Source organism: Mesocricetus auratus, unplaced genomic scaffold, assembly GCF_017639785.1.
Source record: "Mesocricetus auratus isolate SY011 unplaced genomic scaffold, BCM_Maur_2.0 Super-Scaffold_100037, whole genome shotgun sequence".
NCBI lineage: Eukaryota > Metazoa > Chordata > Mammalia > Rodentia > Cricetidae > Mesocricetus > Mesocricetus auratus.
Genome location: NW_024429215.1, coordinates 9,799,263 through 9,820,544, shown reverse-complemented (window position 1 = coordinate 9,820,544; position 21,282 = coordinate 9,799,263). Strand labels below are relative to the sequence as shown.

Below are 21,282 nucleotides of genomic sequence, written 5' to 3'. Positions count from 1 at the left end.
CATAGCATATGTGGAGGTCAGAGGACAGCTTGCTTGCAGGAGTCAGTTCTATAAAATGAGTCCTGGGTATTGAACCCAGGTCAGGGCATCAGCCCTGATGGCAAGCACCCTTTCCCACTGAGCTATCTCATTGGTCAATAAATAATTTATTAAAAAAAGCTCCTCGATCTCTATAAACAGCTGTAGAGTGAGCTACCGGTGGGGGCCATTGTGTCTGCTCTAGCTTGCTACTTTGGCTTTGTTTGTTTGTTTTCGAGACAGGGTTTCTCTGTGTAGCCCTGGCTGTCCTGCAACTCACTCTGTAGATCAGGCTGGCCTCAAACTCACAGAGCTCCACCTGCCTGCGCCTCCCGAGTGCCGGGACTAAAGACATGTGCCACCACCGCCTGGCTTCCTTCTGCTTTTTTATTCCGTCTCTTCATTTCTCTCCCTCTTTGGCCCAGAGAGCAGCCGCTTCCGAAAGGAAGAGACAGTTAAACCCTGCCGTTGCCCTTGCTCTCCAAGAGGCAGAGTTCAGATTGTCCTGGGCTTTCTCTTCCTCTCTGCTAGGCCTTTCTTCCCTGTATCCCACCGACCAGGGACCACTTCTGTCTCTATCTGTCTCTGTCTTCACATCAGCCCCCACTCCAGAAGGGTGGGGACACAGCAAAGCCCTTGTCCTGAGGTTCCCCCATGTGACCTGGGCTGTGGCGGAGGAAGAGGAAGACTCTTAACACAGGAGAAAGTGACAAGGAAGTGTAAATGGCTTTTCTGGGAAACAGAAGGAAGGAAGGTGGAGAGGTGATGTCCTCAGGACAGGGCACAGAGGGACTATGGGATGGAAGCCTGGAAGAGGTTACTTGGAGACCACAGGGAGGGAGGGGGAAAGGGAGGGGAGGGGAGCGGGAGAGTGGAGAGAAGGGAGGCTCAAAGACCTCATCGTTAGCCATTGTCTCTCCCAGAAGATTTTTTTTTTTTTGCTTGTTTTTGGTTTTCCGAGACAGGGTTTCTCTGTGGCTTTGGAGACTGTCCTGGAACTCGCTCTGTAGACCAGGCTGGTATTGAACTCACAGAGATCCACCTGCACGCGAGCGAGAGAGAGACAGAGAGAGAGAGAGAGAGAGAGAGAGAGAGAGAGAGAGAGAGAGAGAGAGAGAGAGAGGGAGGGAGGGAGAGAGGGAGAGAGAGAGAGAGAGGGAGGGAGGGAGGGAGGGAGGGAGGGAGGGAGAGAAACAGACAGACAGACAGACAGACAGACAGAAATGTATGCAGGTGCCCATAAAGTCAGGAAAGTAAAGTCAGGCGTAGGTGGTACACGCCTTTAATCCCAGCACTCGGGAGATAGATGCAGTCGGATCTCTGTGAGTTCGAGGCCAGGCTGGACCGACAGCCTCCAAAGTTACACAGAGAAACCCTGCCTTGAAAAACAAAAACAACAAAACAAGTCAGGAAAGTGTGTCAGATCCCCAGGAGCTGGAGTTACAAGCAGTCACAAGCCACCAGATATGTTCTGGAAACTGAACTTGGGTCCCCTGCAAAAGCAGCAGGCACTCTTAGGCCCAGAACCATTTCTCCTCATTTCCACACCTCTTCCCAGGGTTCTGGACTCCTCCCCACCTTCTGTCTCTCCTCACTGCCTCTCCCGGGCAGGGGAGCGGTTGCGTCTCTTTGTCACCAGGAGGGGGAGCCAAACTCAGGCAGCTCCAGGTCATGTCTGGGCCAGCACCGCAAAGCCAGCGTGAGCTGGGACTTCCGCTTGGAAGAAACATTTCTATCAGCACATTTTTTCTATCAGCACGTTCTATCTCCCCTCCCTTGGAAGCCCCTGCCGCCACCTCTTACTACTTTCTGACCTCGGTGCGTATCCAGTGAAACACACGAATGTGAAGACTTAGAGCTAACACCCACAAACGAGAGAAAATGTGCGACCTTTGCCTTTCTGGAACTGGGTCCGGGTTAGTTACTTCACGCAGAATGACTGTTCTCCGCTCCATCCATTTAGCTGTGAATTTCAGGTTTGTTTTCCCCAACAGCTGAAGAATAGAGAGTATGATAGTACAGCCTGTTGGGAATACGATCAGTAGTGTAGCTGGATTGTGAGCTACAGCTAGTTTCCACTAGCTTGCTTTCTTTCTCCTGTGTGTTTCGAGACAGGGTTTCTCTGTATTGTTTTGGAGGCTGTCCTGGAACTCTCTCTTATAGACCAGGCTGGCCTCGAACTCACAGACATCTGCCTGCCTCTGTCTCCCAAGTGCTGGGATTAAAGCCTTTTTTAAATTTAAGTTAGAAGCTTGCTTCACATGTCAATCCCAGCTCCCTCCCCTCTTCATCTTTCTTTCCTCTCTCCCCCCCTCCATAGTGGCTTCACCCGTTTATACTATCATTACAATAGTTACATGTTCGTTTCCCCCAACACTAACACCAGAATTTGTCATCAATTTATTTGTTTGTTTGTTTGTTTGTTTTTTGATAGTTTCTCTGTGTAACCCTGACTATCCTGCAACTCACTCTGTAGACCAGGCTGGCTTCAAACTCAGAGATCTGCCTGTTTCTGCCTCCTGAGTGCTGGGATTAAAGATGTGTGTCACCAGTGCCCAGCAACTCCCCCCCCCTTTTAAAATCATAGTCATTATGATTGAGCTAAAATAATCTCAAAGTAGTTCTAATCTGCATTCCACTGATGGACAAGGATGCTGAACACATTTTTCTTTTGGTTTTTCGAGACAGACAGGGTTTCTATCTGTAGTCCTGGCTGTCCTGGAACTCGCTCTTATAGAGCAGGCTGGCTTCAAACTCACAGATATCTGCCTGCCTCTGCCTCCCGAGTGCTGGGATCAAAGACATGCATCAGGGTATCTGGTCTTATGTGGAGGTCCTTGATCCACTTGGAGAGGTGAGTTTTGTGCAGGGTGATGGATATGGATCTGTGTTCATTCTTCTACAGAGCCCTTACCTACTGGTTTGTCTCAGCCCAGCACGGGGCTTCCACCCTGTGTTCCCTGTTATTGCAAATGAGCCCCCCAGTCTGCATGACACCCCACCCCCAACTGCTGCATGCTCCTCCTACTCAAGCCTGGGTGGTGGTGGCACACGCCTTTAATCCTAGCACTCGGAAGCAAAGGCAGGCAGATCTCTGTGAGTTCCAGGCCAGCCTGGTCTACAGAGCGAGTTCCAGGACAGCCAGGGATTCAAGGAGAAACCCTGTCTGGGATGGGGGATACCTGTCCAAAAACAAAACAGTAACTAGGGTGAGCATTGAGACCCTTCCGCCACGCCCCCTCCTTGTGCGGCCACGCCCCCTCCTTGTGCGGCAGTTACCTGGAGTCTTCTTCCCAAGCCACACAGCCCTCCCCTCGCAGGTTTCCTTCCTGGATAAAGCCAGGTGCGGACTGCTGGACTGTCTGTGTGCAGAACTGAGTTCAAGGGACAGTCTTCTCCTTCCCAAGGCCAGAGAGGTCTTCTTGGCAAAATGCACCGTCCCAGACCTGCTGGCACTGGTTTTCTAGGGGTCCCCTAATGACATGGGGTCACCTAACTTAACAACTTGGCAAGGGTGGTGGCAATATTTAAAGCACTATGACTGAGGGCTGGAGCGATGGCTCACAGGTTAAGAGCGCTGACTGCTCTTCAGAGGTTCCGAGTTCAATTCCCAGCAACCACATGGTAGCTCACAACCATCTATAATGAGATCTGGTGCCCTCTTCTGGCCTGCATACATAATAAATAATTAAAAACAAAACTATTTGGAACTTCATGGCATGGTAGTCCCAGCACTCGGGAGGCAGAGGCAAGTTGGTCTCTGCCAGTTGGAGGCCAGCCTGAGTTCCAGGACAGCCAGGGTTCTACAGAGAAACCTTGTCTCTGCACAAAAGAAAATAGAAATTGGAACCATTGCCCAGAGGGGGCACCACCTGCCTGATTATTACACAGCCTGGACAACCCAGACTGGAGCGAGCGTGTCCGGTACCGGAGCTTGAGTCTGGTCCTTGCTTCTGCAATGTGGGTTGCGAGGTGGACCCTCCCCTCCCAAGTCCCCTGTGCCTCAGATGCTCAACTCCCACAACACAGGAGAGTCCCAGACTCCTTACACACTGAGTCAGTCACTTTATTACTCTCTCTGATGCTGGTGGCCTGCCTGCCATCTGTGGTAAGCTTCTCAGGCACCTCTGCCCACCTCATGCCTTGGGTCTGTGGAGAGAGCCAGACCCTGGGTCTGGGGCTGCTCCTCAGAAACTATGGCCTCCTCTTGCCTTTAGCCGGGACTCTGTCCCGGGGTCCAATATTGCCTTCCTCGGGACGCTGGGGGCGGGGGGGAGGGCCCTCTGCTCCTTCCCTGAGCGCCCTTTCCCTCCTGAAGGGTGTCCCGGGGAAGGGCTCCCCTCCACGAAAAGAGGATGGGATGAGGGAGAGAGAGAGAGGGAGGATCTTTGTAGGGGCGGGTGAAGGCGGCTAATTCCAGAAGGGAGGAAGGAGTGAGCGCGGGGCCTGAAAGGGAAAGCCACTCGCTGGGGAGGGAAGAGGTGAGAGGTGGCGGGGGGGGGGGGGCAGGGGGTGCCGAGGGGGATGAGGCCCTGCAAGCAGGTGTTTGGCAGCACGGCTACCCCAGGGCCCAGGGCGGGAAGGCACCGCCCCCCTCTGGACCAGGTGCCGCGGTCCCCTGCGCCGCGGCCGCCCGGCCGTGGATGCGCTGGTGGCGGAGCACGTGCTCCCGCCGCCCGAAGCCCTTGCCACACTCCCAGCAGGCGAAGGGCCTGGCCCCGGAGTGCGTCTTGCGGTGGCGCACCAGGTGCTCGCGCCAGTAGAAGGTCTTGCCGCACTCACAGCACGCGTGCGGCTTCTCGCGCGCCGGCAGGGGGGGCGCAGCGCGGGCCCCGGGCTGCCAGGGTGGGTGCCCCGGTGGCGCCGCAGGTGCTCCTTGCGCCGGAACGCCTTGCCGCACTCGGGGCACGCATGAGGCTTCTCGCCCGAGTGGCTCTGCCGGTGGCGCAACAGGTGGGCCGGCTTCAGGGGCGACTTGCCGCACTCTGGGCACGAGACGGTACCCGGGGCCGCCAGGAAGGCCGGGAGGACGGGTACCAGAGGGGCTGGTGGGGGGCTGCCCGGCTCCTGCTTGTAGGGGCGCGTGGCCCCTGCGGTCCCGGTTGTAGGCGCCTCTGTCCCGGAGGTCCCGGTGCCTGCGGGGGTGGGGGGTGGGGGCGGGGAGGAACAGAGTCAGAGTGAGCAGCCTTAGAGATGCAGAGTCACCCCACCCTAACGTGATGGAACAGACTCCATGCACACGACACAGAACCCCGACACAGCACCTGGGAGGGGGCGCGCAGGCGACGCCACTGGAGCCGGTCTGAAAGGGGTTGGGGTGCACAGATTGTGCATCAGGCTGCCCGGGCCCAATCCTGGTTTAGCAGCACCCACCCCTTCGGGCAGTCCCTTTGTTTTTTGTTTTTTTTTTTTTTTGGTTTTTCGAGACAGGGTTTCTCTGTGGCTTTGGAGGCTGTCCTGGAACTCACTTGGTAGACCAGGCTGGCCTCGAACTCACAGAGATCCGCCCGGGCAGTCCCTTTGGGATCCTAAACGCACTATGGACAGTTCTCACCGGGCACGCTGGCATGCCTGTAATCTCAGCACTCAGGAGGCCGAGGAAAGAGACTTGTGCCAGCCTGGGCTAACTCTAGAGACCACATCTGTTGAGTGGTGCTACGGGTTTTCCATGCAAGCGCAGAGCAGCACCCGGCCTACCGTGAAGAGCCTGACCCCCACCTTCCCTGGGCTCCCCAACCACGTGCTGAGCTGTCCCGGGAGCATTCACTGAACAAGACGGTCCCTGCCTTAGCCTGGGAGACAAGGACCCTCGATGTTGGGGGTTATCAAAAAAGAGGTGGGAAAAGGGGCCAGCTGCTCACCTACAGGAGTCGCCCCACTTTCTTCCTTTCCAACACTGACCCCCGAGCCTTCCGTCATATCCCGGGGTGCCCTCATTGCTGAGGACCGATCTGGGGAGGTTGCTGGGCCCTGAAACGAGAGAGCATCTGCAAATTGAGAGATTACAAAGGCCCGTATTTACCTCCCTCTCCACACCTTACGCAGTTCTCAAATCCTACTGCCTGCTTCTTGTCTGTTTTTTAGATTTACTTCTAGTTTGTTGCGGGGGGGGGGAGGGAGGAGTTTGCATAGGCACACATGCATGCAGAGGCCAGAAGACAGTATGCGATCCTCTGAAGTGACAAGAAGTTGTGAGCCGCCAGACATGGATATTGGAAACCAAACTTTCCACCGTGTAGTGTGTGTGTGTGTGTGTCTACATATGGGGGTCAGAGAACAACTTTGTTTTTTTTCTCTGTGTAGCCCTGAATGTCCTGCAACTCTCTCTGCAGACCAGGCTGGCCTCAAACTCACAGAGATCCGCCTGCCTCTGCCTCCCGAGTGCTGGGATGAATGGTGTGCGCCACCACCGCCCTGCTCTGATGCTGTACAAAGGTCGAGTCTGGAGCTCTATCAATCAATATGCCTTGGATGATTCTCTCTAGGTTTTTACACACACACACACACACACACACACACACTATTTTGTGCTAATTTTCCATGCTCCCAGCTACCTCTGGGGCTCTAAGACTCACCCTAACTGTGGCTGACTGAATCTAGGAGAGAGCTTGGAGCCGGGTGGGGTGGCACACGCCCTTGGTCCCAGCACTGGAGAGGCAGAGGCAGGTGATCTCTGAGTTCAAGGTCAGCCTGGTCTACAGCGGAGTTCCAGGACAGCCAGGGCTGTTACCAAAGAGCTGAGCAACAGTGTCCGTTGCTCTCAGGTCACTGATGAGCCAGCTGCCTCTAGCTCCGAATGCCGCGGCTTCTCCTCAGTGACAGACTGTACCCCTGAACTGTGAGCCCCCCCAAAAAAACCCTTTCTCCCTTAAGTTATGTTGACACTTATCACGCCAATGAGACAGGTCGTGTAAGCATCAAAGCCATCCTGAGAAGGGATTTCCCTATGCCACTGAGCCCAAGGAGCTGAGCAGAGCCATTAGAACAATGACTTCCCCACTGTAGATTGCCCAGATAATGAGGACCCTCCCACCCAACCACTAAAAGAGATTTTTTGTTCATTTGCAGACACGGTCTTCCTCTGTAGCCCAGGCTGGCCTCAAATTCACAATCCTCCTCACTTAACCCCCGATACGTATCACCAGACATGCCTTTGAAGGATTTTTAGAAATTCTGCTAGATATATACATTAAAAGCAACTACCTTGCTGTCTTCAGCTAAAAGCAGCGCAGAGGGTGCACCACTGAGATGGCTCCGTAGGGACAGGCTTTTGTTGACAGCCCTGCCGGCCCAGTCCCACATGGTAGGAGAGAACCCACTCTGCAGTTGCCCTCTGACCTCTACGCATGCAGGGTGGTGTGTGCTTGACCCCCACCTACCCCTACCCCCACCCCAGCACCACCCAAATACATGCATTTGTCATTTAATGGCCCCAGGGAAGGCTGGCTGTTGTCCTGGCTCCTGGGAAGTCTTATGTAACCTTTAAATGTCACAGCTAGGAAAAGGATTTCTGCCTAGGCCCCAGAGCAGACAAAACTAATCAATTTTTAAAAAAGAATAAGCGGCCTGAGATGGGGGTTTGGACCGTGCAAGATTAGCCAAGCTCCGGAGGGGCTAGTGACAGATCAGTCCCGTGGCAAGCCACCACGTCGCCAAGCTTGAGGCCTAGTAAAAAACCCTGGACAGCAGGGTGAGTCAACCTAACCGACGGCACTCCCTACTTTTTGTTCTGCTTTGGGGTTTGTTTCTTTCTAAAGAGAGGGTCTGGCTACAGACGGCCCTCCATGACCTTCCTGCCTCAGAGCCCCCTTTTACACGTATGAACTGCCACACCAGGCTGAGGGCTCCGGGCTCATAGCTCCCCACCCGGTAGCTAAGACTAGTTGGCCCTGTCCGCCTCCTGTTGGATGGCTTGGAACCTTCTAGAGACACCCATACCTCACCACCTGTGCTGGCTCCTGAGGCTTCCTTTAGCTGGTGTCCTTTTTCCGGGCAAGGCGGCCCTCCCTCTTTTGAGGGAGGCACAGGCCCCCCCATACACAGATGACACTGGAGAAGCACCCCAGCGGCAGACCACACCTTCCTTTCTGAGTGTGTGGCATGCGAGCCCCCCCCTCGGCCACCGCCGCCTCCTGCTCACCCAGAGCTCCTCCAGCAGTGCCACGGCCTCCTCTCCGCTCTGGGGCTGGCGGCTGCACACCCAGGCCTGGGTGTCGGCGGGGAGGGCACTCAGGAACTGCTCCAGCACCAGCAGCTCCAGCATCTGCTCCTTCGTGTGCACTTCCGGCTGGAGCCAGTCCCGGCACAGGGCGCGCAGCAGCCCCAGGGCCTCCCGGGGCCCGGCGGCGTCACCCAGGTGGAAGTGGCGGAAGCGGTGCCACGGGGAGTCGAGGGTCAGCGCCTCCACGGACGGGCTCTCCTGCTTCACCGGCTGGGACGCTGCGGCCTCCATGGGGCGGCCCGGGTTCGAGTCACCAGCTATCTGTAGGAAGGGACAGTCAGTGGCGGCAGGGCACGGCTCATCTTATGTGGGCGAGAGAACCAGCCTGAAGCCACGACCCGCTTGTGCGCTGCCTATTCTGTAAAACGAAAGCCTGCTTGCCTGTGACCAGGGAGAAGACCGGCCAACCCGACATCTCTCGTCATCAGACGACGCTTCCGGTACCAGGAGTGGGGTACCTCTAATCAAGTTGTTGACTAAAGGGGCCCCATGGGGAGCCCCCGAACAATCCAGGCTACCGTCAAGGCTACCGGCTGCTCTCCACAAACTGACGGCGAGGCCCTATTGCTTATGACACCTCCGTGACTCACTGAACACCGACAGGTAAGGTGAGCTGGTGCCTGCCTGCCGCCCTCACCCCTAGCGCTAGTACTAGTGTTCATCCTACTGGGAGATACTCTGCTCAGTGCCAAAACACAAAGGCAGACGCCAACCCAGCTACAAAGCCTTCAATCGACAATGACGGTCTGCCTGGGAGACACACAGAAGCTGTGGGGGTACCAATGAATCACCGTCTGCTTGGATCTATGGGGGTAACCAATCAATCACCGTCCGCTTGGATCTATGGGGGTAACCAATCAATCACCGTCTGCTTGGATCTATGGGGGTAATCAATCAATCACCGTCCGCTTGGATCTATGGGAACAATCAATCAATCACTGTCTGCTTGGATCTATGGGAGCAATCAATCAATCACTGTCTGCTTGTGTTGGGGGAAGTCCTGTGCATTTGTCAATAAAGTACTGTTGAGCCTATAGGGAACCAAGATAGGAGGGACTAGGAGTCCAGGAGAACTCTGGGAAGGAGAAACACAGGAGTTCGAGATGTAACCGCCATGGGGTAGGAAGCCCGGAACTATTCTCCGGTAAGAGAAATACTTAGATTAACAATTATGGGGTAATTACTTAAGTCAGAGCTAGCCAGTAAGAAACAAGCAAGGCCAACAGCTTCATAATTAATATAGCCTCCTGTGTGTTTATTTGGGACTGATGTGGCTCTAGAACCAGGCTGGCGGGAAAGCGGCTCTGGAACCAGGCTGGCAGGAAGGCTTCTCTCAAGGAAAGCTTCTCTTAACATGCTTGGATCTATGGGGGTAACCAATCACTGTCCTCTTGGATCTATGGGGGTAACCAATCACTGTCCTCTTGGATCTATGGGGGTAACCAATCACTGTCCGCTGGGATCTAGGGCCTATTTCGTGAGATGGCACCTGTCCCTGACACTGCTCAGGCGGCCAAGAACCAGAGACTAGATAGGTCAGGGACCTGGGGGCAAAACCACTCTTGTGTAAAAGGAAGACAGCAGTAAGTAAGATAACTCCTAATGACATTCGGCTACACTCATAGGTCAATGCCTTGCTCGGCCATCATCAGAGACGCTTCCTCCTGCAGCAGATGGGAACAGACACAGAGCCCCACCACTGGACAGAGCGAGAGCGCTTGGGATGTTCCGTTCCAAGTGGGATGTCTCCATCAAGACTGCAGAAGAGGGGATGGAGGCCAGCAAAGAACCAATGCCTTCCAGATGCGACAGAGCCGACACACTTCTCAACTCCAGAGACCGTGGCAGGGCGCACTGGGACGGCACGGCTCAGTGCCAAATGGGGTCCCAGCGCTGAAGGAAGGGGACACATGCCTTCGTTCCCAACCCTGAGCCTTCAATTGATAACCACTTGCAAGTTAAAAATTAGTTTTCGTACAAACCACGCTTTTGTTTGTTTGCTTTTTGAGATAGGGTCCCTCTGTGTAGTCCTGGAACTCACTCTGTAGACCAGGCTGGCCTGGAACTCACAGAGATCTGCCTGCCGCTGCCTCCTGAGTGCTGGGATTAAAGGCGTGCGCCACCACTGCCCTGCGCCCGTGTTTTTCTAACAAGAGGCAGAAAGGGTATGGGCTGGGCTGGGAGGGGAGTTGGGGAAGTGTAGAGTTAAATGTCTGGGTGTTCTGAAAACCCACCGGTCCCGGAGCCCGCCCAAACTCAGGACTTGAAATCTCACTAATCCCCACCCTGGAAAGCTCTGACCCCCCAAGTCACCCTATATAAAGCCATTTGCCACTTCTCCCCTGAGCAGAGGTAGTTACCCTCTCGTGTCTCCCCAATAACCCTCTTGTGTGAGGTGCGCTGTGCACTGTGACTTTGTGGTATTCCTTGGCTCCCAACTGCCAGCACACCGTTACCTTCAGGGCTGCAAGCTTCTGTTGGGAAAGCCTTTCCCCTCAGAGCTGCAATGCTTATAAGAAGGGCAACCTTGGCCAGGCAGAACCTCCCTCTTCCCAGTTTCCTGGTGGCTATGTAACTAAAACACAAGAAGGTGCCATGTCACCGACGAGTCATTAAGTGCGCCCGCTGGTGCAAAAGTGGCATGTCAGTGACAGGGGAACCCTCCGTTTCTGACTGGATTTGGGGCCCACCCCACAGGAGGGAATTCATGCCTGTCACCACAAACCCAGTCAAAAGCCCACGTCTGGAAACGTCACAGGCCCCAGTGAGGAAGTGACTGCTGTTGCTCTGCTACACAGGCATGGTGTGCACGTCCAACTGTCTTCTGAATATATATGCTCGTATGCACACCTCGAGCTGCTGCTGTCAGCGCTGACCAGAGAAGCTTCTTACTGCGGCAAGCCATGACTGTAGAGTCTGATAGCTGGCCAGAACGTTAAGAATAAGCGGTTTTGCTGGGCGTTGGTGGCGCACGCCTTTAATCCCAGCACTCGGGAGGCAGAGGCAGGCGGATCTCTGTGAGTTCGAGGCCAGCCTGGTCTACAGAGTGAGTTCCAGGACAGCCTCCAAAGCTACAGAGAAACCCTGTCTCGTAAAACCAAAAAAAAAAAAAAAAAAAAAAAAAGAATAAGCGGGTTTTTTTTGGGGGGGGATGATTTTGAAAACAGAGTTTCTCTGTGTAGCCCTGGCTGTCCCTTCCTCCTACGGCCACGTAGGGGGCTAGGATTATGGTCAGGGGACACTGTGGGGACAAATGCACTGCAGCAGTTGGTCACAAACTACGTTTGAGGGCTGGCAAATGTGCCCATCTGCAGGCGCTTTCCTTGGAATACCCCCAGCCCGGAGGGAGCCAGCTGCCCTCCCTGCCTCTCTCCCAGTTCCTGGACGAGGTCGCGGCTCCAAACCTGAGGGGGTAAGGGGGTGTGGCTCCCAGGTGGCATCCGGAAGGGCCTGTCTGATTGTCAGACAGAATGCGGAGTGGGCAGCGCCGTTGGTGGCTGCAGGGCAGACAACCGAGTACCCTGGGACACACAGGAGCATTCTCCAAACGTAGCCACCGGCACCGCGCACCAACTGCGCCAAGGACGAGAAGAAACACGGGCCTGCGACTCCTGAGGTCCTGTCAAGGGCACTGAGACAGGAGCGCCGTTTCCACGGCGACACTAAGTCTAAGGTTAGGAGCCCTCGGCTTCTTGCTGAGTCAAAGAGCCTCCTACAGACTTAGCGCTCGGTAACTGGCACTGAGAGCTTGCCAGCTCTCACACACAGGAAGACACCACACAAACCCCACTTTCATCTTCACCATAACTTGTCATCAGGATGCTGGGAGTTAGTCTACTCTCAGCCTACCCCGTGCTAGGCACAATTCCCCAACAGTCTGCCGCTGGCTCACCTTCTACGCCTTCCGATCTCTCCCTGGTTCTTCACACGGCTGCTACACAGGACTCCTGTCCATCAGAAGGCTACAACCTACCTCCAGGACGGGAAACCTAGTGAACTGCCAGGGGCTGGTGAGGCCATGGATCTTAGAGCAGAACTTTACTAGACCAGCGTAATTCCTAACTGCATTCTAAAGCTTACTCTAATATCTACAGGGACAAGTGTAGCTGTCACCTCTTATCAAAGAAACTTCGATTTACAGCAAACGGAGACCAATACAGAAAACCACAACTATCACTATAAAGAGATCAACGGACTGTAAGGGCTGTCCCAAAGGATACATCTACACACAACTCTTGTCCCCAAGGCCCAGGGGACACTCCAGAAGAAGGGGTGGAAAGACTTTTTGAGAGCCAGAGAACCACAACGAAGCCTGCTGTGACAGAGAACTTTGATACCTCAACGATACAGCTGTCACTGACTGGAAGGGTGACAAAAATCAATCCACGTGCTAGCTCAGAAGGTGGAAACCCCATGGAATCCCTCCCCTAGACAGAGAACTACGGGCAACTAATGACGATTGAGAGAGGAAGAATTAGCCTCTCTCAGTGATGGGTCTCCTAACTGGTTTAACTATACCAAATGGTTAGCCCTGAATTCATTCATACATGCACACGTGATATTAAATGAATTGAACTGAGTAGGTTATGTTTATATAGCCATGCACTAAATATATATATAAATGTGTGTGTATACAGTGTGTGGGTACATGTATAGTGTGTGTATATATATATGTGTGTGTATATATATTGTATGTGTATATATAGTATGTGTATAACGTGTGCATATATATTGTATGTATATATATATTGTGTATATATATATTGTGTGTATATATATTGTATGTGTATATATAGTGTGTGTATATAGTGTATGTGTATATATAATGTATGTATAGCGTGTGCATATATATTGTACGTGTATATATATTGTGTGTGTATATAGTGTATGTGTATATATAGTGTGTGCATATATGTGTATATAGTGTATGTGTATATATAGTGTGTGCATATACATAGTGTGTGTGTATACACATATGTACATATATACATATATATGTATATATATATATAGTGTGTGTGTGTACAGTATGTATACACACACATAGTCAAAGGAAAAGAACCCATCAATTTGGAGTATGGGGAGTATGCAAGGTGTTGGGGGAAATGACGTAACTACATTTTATTTTTAATAAAGAGCTACTGAGAGCTGGATTAATTGAATACAGCTGAGAGGATCACCTAATGGTACGCTACTAATCAACTACTCAACACTGCTCCACATTACTGCTGAAATACTGCAAAAGGCAGAGACCCAACCCCCAACATTGTAAAGGGTCTCCTGTAAGGAATGAGAACGTGCCAGGGCCCAGCGGGATGGCTCAGTGGGCAAAGGTGCTTACCTCCACGCCTAAGGACCCCGAGGACACAGGGAAGAACTGACTCCTTCAATTGCCCTCTGACAACCTACATGTATGCCATGGTATGTCCAGGGCCGCTCCCCTCACCCCCCAGAAACATACAAAACACATGAAACTAAGCCAGGCGTTGGTGGCGTACGCCTCTAGTCCCAGTACTTGGGAGGCAGAGGCAGGTGGATCTCTGTGAGTTCGAGGCCAGCCTGGACTACAGAGCGAGTTCCAGGACAGCCTCCAAAACAATACGGAGAAACCCTGTCTTGAAAAACCAAAAAGAAAAAAAGAAAAGAAATTAAGAAGGTAGGGGCTGGGGGTGGGGGGAGACCAAGCCTGCCTTTTTCAGCATGCTTAAAAACAAACAGGCAAACAACAACAAAACCTGTAGTTACAGACTGTTTTATGGGTGGTGGGATTTCAACCAGGGTCATCAGGGCTGGAGAGAGAGCTCAGTTAAGAATACTGGCTGTTCTTCCAAAGGATCCAGATTCAATTCCCAGCACCCACATGGCAGCTCACAAGGGTCTGTAACTCCAGTTCCAGGGTTTCTCATACCCTCATATAGACAACGATGCACATAAAAATAAATTTGTATTTGTGTGTGTGTGTGTGTAAAAGAACCCTGATGTGTGTGTGTGAGAGAGAGTGTGTGTGTGTGTGTATGTGTGTGTGTAAAAGAACCCTAGCCATCTACAAACAAGTGCTCTTCACCACTGAACCACGTCGCCAGCCCCTCAGCCTGTTTATCTTTAAGGTTCAATTAGACCGCAGTGTTCTGTGGCTTTACTATCTCGAGAGTAAAACTTGCCATAAACTATCAATTTCCCTAAATCAAGTCCTCGCTTATACGATGGAAAGGGAAAGACAAGCAGCTAGCCCTGGTGGAGCCCCCTGTGGTAGGGGTGTTAGGCAGGAAGAATGGAAAGGGAGCCCTGTGCAGCCCCCTCCCTCCTCGGAAGCCTGGAAGACACACCTATCAACACATGAGCTTCCACTGACAAATAGTGTGAGCAGTCAGGAACCCCCTTATAAAAGCCCACTGTAGGCTGGGCAGTGGGGGTGCACGCCTTTAATCCTAGCACTCCTGAAGCAGAGGCAGGAGGATGGATCTCTGTGAGCAGGAGGCCCGCCTGGTCTACAGAGCGAGTTCCCGGACAGCCAGGGCTGTTGTGCAGAGACACCAAAACAAGCAAAAAAAGCCCACTGCAGATGTCTGTCACATCTGGATCAAGTGAAAGGGGACTTCCTTGAGCTGAGACCCAACTCCTACAATAAAGGGAAAATCCACTTTTATGACCTGAAGTGGCTAGCCAAAAGCCAGATGGAGAAAGACAACATACCTGTATGGATGAGGTGAGAAAATACAACAGCCCACTTAAGTGAGATATGTACTTCATATCCCCCAGAAGCTGTACCTTAGACAGTAGCCTGCACACCTTAACAGTTGGGCCTTGTGGGGGGTGGGGGGTGCAGAACATTCAAAAGGAGGCCTCCGTCAAAGGCTGGGATGGAAAACCTCCAAGCTGGTTGGGGCTCACGTTCAGGCGCTGGCCTTCAGGGGCCAGATCAAAAATAAACTCAAGTGGGTAATAAAGATTGCAGACTAGCTTGTTACTGATTTCGGGGAAAGCTCAAGCCACGCCCCCCCCCCCACACGCTTGAAACCCGCCCCACAGGAAAAACAGGACGAAACAGGACGGGTGAGATAAAGTTAGCTATTCCTTCCCCACACAGAGCTTAGAAAACTAAAAAGTCAATTAGTGACACCAGCTAGTTACTAGCCTTTCTGAGCTCCAGGCCACAGAGAGCAACTCTTAGCCAACAAATTGGGTAAATATTTCCTCCTCGGTTGACCCCAAAGGATGGGCGGCTGATGTCTTGCCCAAGGACCAAGCCACCATAGGAGAGGTGTTTTGTGTCCCCCTTCAGCAATCTCTGACCTTTTTTTTTTTTGCTGCTGCTTTTTGATGTCTCCAAGCTGTTGATTTGCTGTTTTTTTTTTTTTTTTTTGGTATGTGTGTGCAAATTGCCTGTGGAGGCCTAAGGTTGGGGTTAGATGTCTTTACCTTATCTTTAAAAGTCACTCACTGGAACTAAGGCTTGCTGCTTCGGCTGGGATGACAAGTTAGGGTGCACACACTGAGGTGTCCCTGTGCTCAACCCCCCTTACCTGAGCACTGATCCAAACTCAGGTCCTTGGCTTGCAGTTATTTTTTGTAGTTGTTGGTTTTTTTTTTTTTTTTTTTTTCCGAGACAGGGTTTCTCTGTATTGTTTTGGAAGCTGTCCTGGAACTCGCTTTGTAGACCAGGCTGGTCTCGAACTCACAGAGATCCGCCTGCCTCTGCCTCCCGAGTGCTGGGATTAAAGGCGTGCGTCACCAACGCCCGGCTACAGTTGCAGTTTTACCATCGAGCCATCTGAGTTTGTTTTGCTTTTTATTTGATCCTCCGAAGTGTATAACTTCCAGGGTCCCCTACTTCCACCTCGCGGCCCCACGTTCAAAGGACCAGGGATCTGCACTGGGGACTCGGTGCTCTCAGCTACACAACACGCCAAATATTTACTCGGGGGGACAAGAGCTGCAGAACTGGAGTGAATTCCAGCCCGCTACCAGCAATGTGTCCTTGGGCAATGGACAACTGCCCCCTTCATACACTATCTCCATTCCCTTGGCTGTAAAGTGGGGGCAACTAAAAGAGCACAAACATACCCAGAGCAGGGCTGGAGAGATGGCTCAGTGTTTAACAGCACTGGCGGCTGCTCTTCTAGAGGACCCGGGTTCGATTCCCGGCATCAGCACGGCAGCTCACAACTGTAAACTCCAGTTCTAGGGGATTCAACAGACACACACGGCAGGCAAAACACGAATGCACATAAAATACAAATGACTAAAAAGGGGGCTGGAGAGATGGCTCGGAGGTTACGAGCGCTGACTGCTCTTCCAGAGGTCACGAGTTCAATTCCCAGCAACCACATGGTGGCTCACAGCCATCCGTAATGAGATCTGGCGCCCTCTTCTGGGATGCATTGCAGGCATTCATACAGGCAGAACACCGAACACCGTGCACATAAAAAAAATGTAAATCTTTTTTAAAAAGTCAGCAATAAAAATTTTAGAACTGTAAAATCGTAATTAAAAAAAATCATTAAAAACAAAACAAAACACAGGCTGGTCTACAGAGCTAGCTGTTGCACAGAGAAACCCTGTCTGGAAAAACCAAGAAGGAAAAAACAAAACAAAAAACAACAAGTACCCAGAACAGCATCTGGCAATAAAACTCCACCTGAGTGCTCAAATTTGCATTTACTATTATAAACACCAGTTTACCCTCAAGCTCCTTGTGAGAAGTTACGCAAAGCCGATGTGAAACAGAGGGACAGGTGTTAAAATGGGCTATAAAGGGGGTGAAGAAGACATGTTGTGGTGCATTTCCAGCAGTTTCTGGGGCGAAGACAGGAAGAGCAGGAGGAGGAGTTCAAGGCCTGGCCACACGGGACCCTACCTAAAACAAAAAACTAAACAGAACAGCCGGCCCAATGCTTGTAATCCCAGCACTGGGGAGGCTGAGCCGGGAGAGGATCAGAACCAAAAGAAGAGTTAAAAAGTCCATCTCAACCCTGCTCAAGTCGGTCTCTCCAAGCCCCTGGGGCGCATTAACGAACTTCGCCTCTGGCGACGAGCTAACGAGGCCGTGCACGGTGCAGGGTCTCGGGCTCCGGAATCTCCTCCGCTCGCTCGACGACAGGGGTGCGCGTGAACCTACGCGAGCAGCGCGCAGGGCACGGGGCGAGCCGCCTGCAAGCCGTCTACGCTGCTACGCCCCGGAATGAACCCCTTGCCCCTGCGTCCTTCTCCAAGGGGTCCCGGAGACGCAGGCATCCATCCTCGGCGGGGTCGCACTCCCACCCAGCGCCCCGCCATGCCCAGGGCTCCCCCTCGAGCACCCCGGCCACCCCCAGGCCTCCAGCTCGCCGGCGCCTGCACCTCGCGTGCGTCCCGTCCGTCCCTCCCGCTCCCCGGCCCGCCCCCAGCACCCCCGCCGGCCCCAGCCTCTTGATCATCGCCGTCCCCCCAAAACCGCCCACCCTTCCTGTCCTCTCTCCCTCCCTGCAGACCCGAGTCCCCCTCCCCGGGACCCGCCTGCCCGCGCCCCCAACCCCACCGCCGCCCCCGTACACCCGACCCCCGGGTCCCCCCCCACCTAGCTCACCTCACTCTCCAGGGCGAGGCCCCCCAAGCACCCTCACCTTCCCGCACATGCGCACACAGCCCGCCAGGACTCCATGCCCCAGCAGGCTTTGCGCCAAACTCACCCTCCCCCACACACGTCCCCCCCCACCTCACCCCAACACTGGGAATCGCCGGTTCTACCCAACCACTCCCCTTCTCCTCCTCCTTCGCCTCCTCCTCCTCCTCCTCCTCCGCCGCCGCCTTCTCCTCCTCCTCCTCCTCCTTCGCCTCCTCCTCCTCCTCCTCCAGCTTGGAACTACAACTCCCGAGAAGCAGCGCGACAGAAGCGGCTTCCCATTGGTCGACTCGCGCGCGCCCGTGCGTCCCGGGAGCCGGCCCTCCGCGCCTGCACGGAACGCGGCGCTTCTCAAGATGTGCCAGAAGCAGACCCGCTCCCTATTGGGCACGCCGCCGCGAACGGAGCGCCTCCGATTTCGGACTGCATTTCCCAGGTTGCACCCAGACGCCCCGCAGGCGGACCGTAGGCATGCGCAGTTGGGCCGGGGAGGGACCAGGAGGGGGGGGCGTTGTCGTGGAAACCGGTGGAGGACGCACCCTTTGGAGTTTGCCCGGCCTCAGCTCTCCCGGAGTCATCGCTGGGAGATCCGTCTCCTTGACAACGGTTGCAGTTTCGCCCTTCTTCAGTAATAGGTTAAAGGAAGGCTGAGGCTGGCCCGCTTTCTGGCCTCAGTTTCCCCTCTTGTGAATGGGGGTGTGTGGGGGGGGGGAGACGACTATCCACCTGTCAAGCGGCGTGACTGGTACCTCATCGGACAGACTGCAGCCTCCATTTACCTACCTCAGAAATGGGAAGAAGGTTTTGGGGTTTTTTGTTTTGTTTTTTGTAATGTGTACGGGCGATTTGCCTGCTGGGGAATCCGCGCGCCGCGTGCAAGCGGTGCTCGCGGAGGCGGAGGTCAGAAGATGATGGCGTGGGACACCTCAGAACTGTAGTTACACACCGTTGCGACCGTGTGGGTGCCGGGAATTGGATCCGGGTCCTCCAGAAGGAGTAGTCTGTGCTCTTAACCTCTTTGCCATCTCTGCAGCCCCGCCCCCGCCCCCCCCCCCCCCCACTTCCCGGCTCCTTCTCATCTCCCCCTACCTCCCTCGAGGTGGAGGGAAGGAAGGTAATGAGAGGTTGTATTTCGAATGATGGATGGTTCTTTTCTAAAATTTTATTTATGTGTGGGTTTTTTCCTGTGTATTTTATCTATTATTTTACGCGTTTTGTCTGCACATAATGCCTGCAGGCCAGAGGAGGGCGTCAGATCCCATTATAAACGGTCGAGAGCTACGGTGGGCTTGCGGGGAACTGAACTCGGGAAGAACTGAGCCGTCCCTCTCCAGCCGGTGATGGGTGCCTCTTCCAAGCAAGGGGAGCAGACAGATCCGAGGCTCTCTCTCCCCTCCTCACTGGACTTTGTAAAAGGCGGCCGCGCCCGACAAGGGCAAGCATGCACGAAGCAGAAGCTGGCTATTGTCCTTACCAAATGCGCAGGTGGACAAGACCGTTCTCCTAGTTGCTACAGCTGTCTGCTAGCTAGTTTAGAGGGTGGCCGCGTTGAACCTGAGCCTGGCCCACTGCTGTCCCCTCTGAGTCCCTCATCTTGCTGAGTGTGCCAGCCACGCGAGCTGCTTTTCTATTTCTAGAACCTGTGATGTCACATTCCTTTCCTGTATGCGGAATGTCACACTCCAGTTGGATTCATTCCATATACACTTTTTTTGGGGGGGTGGATGTTGAGACAGCGTTTCTCTGTAGCTTTGGAGGCTGTCCTGGAACTCGCTCAGTAGACCAGGATGGCCTCGAACTCACAGAGATCCTGCCTCTCTCTTTTTTTTTTTTTAGTTTATTTACTTATTTTTATTACATATACAGTGTTCTGTCTGCATGTATGCCTACACACCAGAAGAGGGCATCAGATCTCATTACAGATGGTTGTGAGCCACCATGTGGTTGCTGGGACTTGAACTCAGGACCTCTGGAAGAGCAGTCAGTGCTCTTAACCTCCGAGCCATCGCCCCAGCCCCTCCTGCCTCTCTCTTAAACCCTTTTGAGACTGTCTCTTGTAGCCCAGGTTAGTCTCAAACACTTTATGTAGCCAAGGAATATCCTCCTGCCTCCTCTTCTAGAATGCTGGAGTGTGTGTGTGTGTGTGTGTGTGTGTGTGTGTGTACTATCATGCCTGGCTTTATTTATTTTCATGTTTATTTATATTGTTTTTTTTAAACTACATTTATTGTGATTTAGAGAGAGAGAGACACACACACACAGAGAGAGAGAGAGAGAGAGAGAGAGAGAGTGTGTGTGTGTGTGTGTGTGTGTGTGTGTGTGTGTGTGTGTGTGTAGGGGGTGGTGCTTGAGTGTCACAGTCTGTATGAAGAGGACGACTTTCATTTCAGGAATCGGTTCTCTTTCCACCAAGTGGAGACTGGATCAAAATCAGGGCACCGGGCTCTGACTGCAGGCACCCTTATTCACTGAGCCGTCTCAATGACCCAATTTCCTTCCTTTGTAAAACTGAAAGTTGTAATCTCAGCAGCACCTGAGAGAGGGATACAGACGATCAGGAGGTCAAGATTTCCTCCTTGTCTGTGCAGTGGGTTTGAGGCCAGCTTGGGCTACGTGAGTCACTGTGTCTGGCTGGGTGGTGGTGGGGGTGCTCGTCTTTAATCCCAACACTGGGTAGTAAGTTCAAGGCCAGCCTGGTCTACAGAGGGCATTACAGGACAGCCTCCGAAGCTACAGAGAAACCCTGTCTTGAAGAAGAAGAAGAGGAGGAGGAAGAGGAGGAGGAGACACTGTCTCAAAAAACGGTGCGATGGCTCAGCTCGGAAAGGCACTTGCTGCCAAGTATGACGGTCTTTGATTCTGGAACATGGTAGAAGAAAAGAACTGACCCACATAAGTTGTCCTCTGACCTACAGGCACATGCACACACACACACACACAATATATATAATATATTTATATGTTATAAAAATTTGTTTAAAATTAATTTTACAGCCAGGCGGTAGTGGCTAACACCCTTAATCCCAGCATTCAGGAGGCAGAGAGGCTGGCAGATCTCTCTGAGTTCAAGGGCAGCCTATTCTACAAAGTTCCAAGACAGACAGGCTCCAAAGCCACACACACACACACACACACACACACTCTCTCTCTCTCTCTCTCTCTCTCTCTCTCTCTTTCTCTCTCAGAAACCCTGTCTTGAAAAAAACAAAACAAAAACCAAACAAAGAGAGCAGCAAGCACTCATTACTGCTAAACCGCATCTCCAGCCACCCAATTAAAACACAACAAAGTCCGGGTAACACGGCTTAGTATCAGAAAGCTTAACATGCCTAAGTCTCTGAAGCCAACCCCAGCACTACAAAGAACAGGACTCAGTTAGGTTCCATCGTACGAATATACACCATTTTGCTTGTCCACGTCTGAGAGGGCGCCTTTGGACGTG

General features: G+C 53.0%; 1 protein-coding gene across 1 annotated transcript; it reads right to left on the bottom strand.

The window, feature by feature from the left end:
• Positions 1-4,500: 4,500 nt before the first annotated feature.
• On the bottom strand, positions 4,501-17,884 carry Znf444 (zinc finger protein 444). The gene is given in 5 exon segments (XM_040734019.1): positions 4,501-4,834; positions 4,837-5,153; positions 5,880-5,988; positions 8,159-8,500; positions 17,842-17,884. Coding segments are annotated over 5 exon segments (1,038 nt in total). The 5' UTR covers positions 17,854-17,884; the 3' UTR covers positions 4,501-4,576.
• Between the last annotated feature and the right edge of the window lie 3,398 nt (positions 17,885-21,282).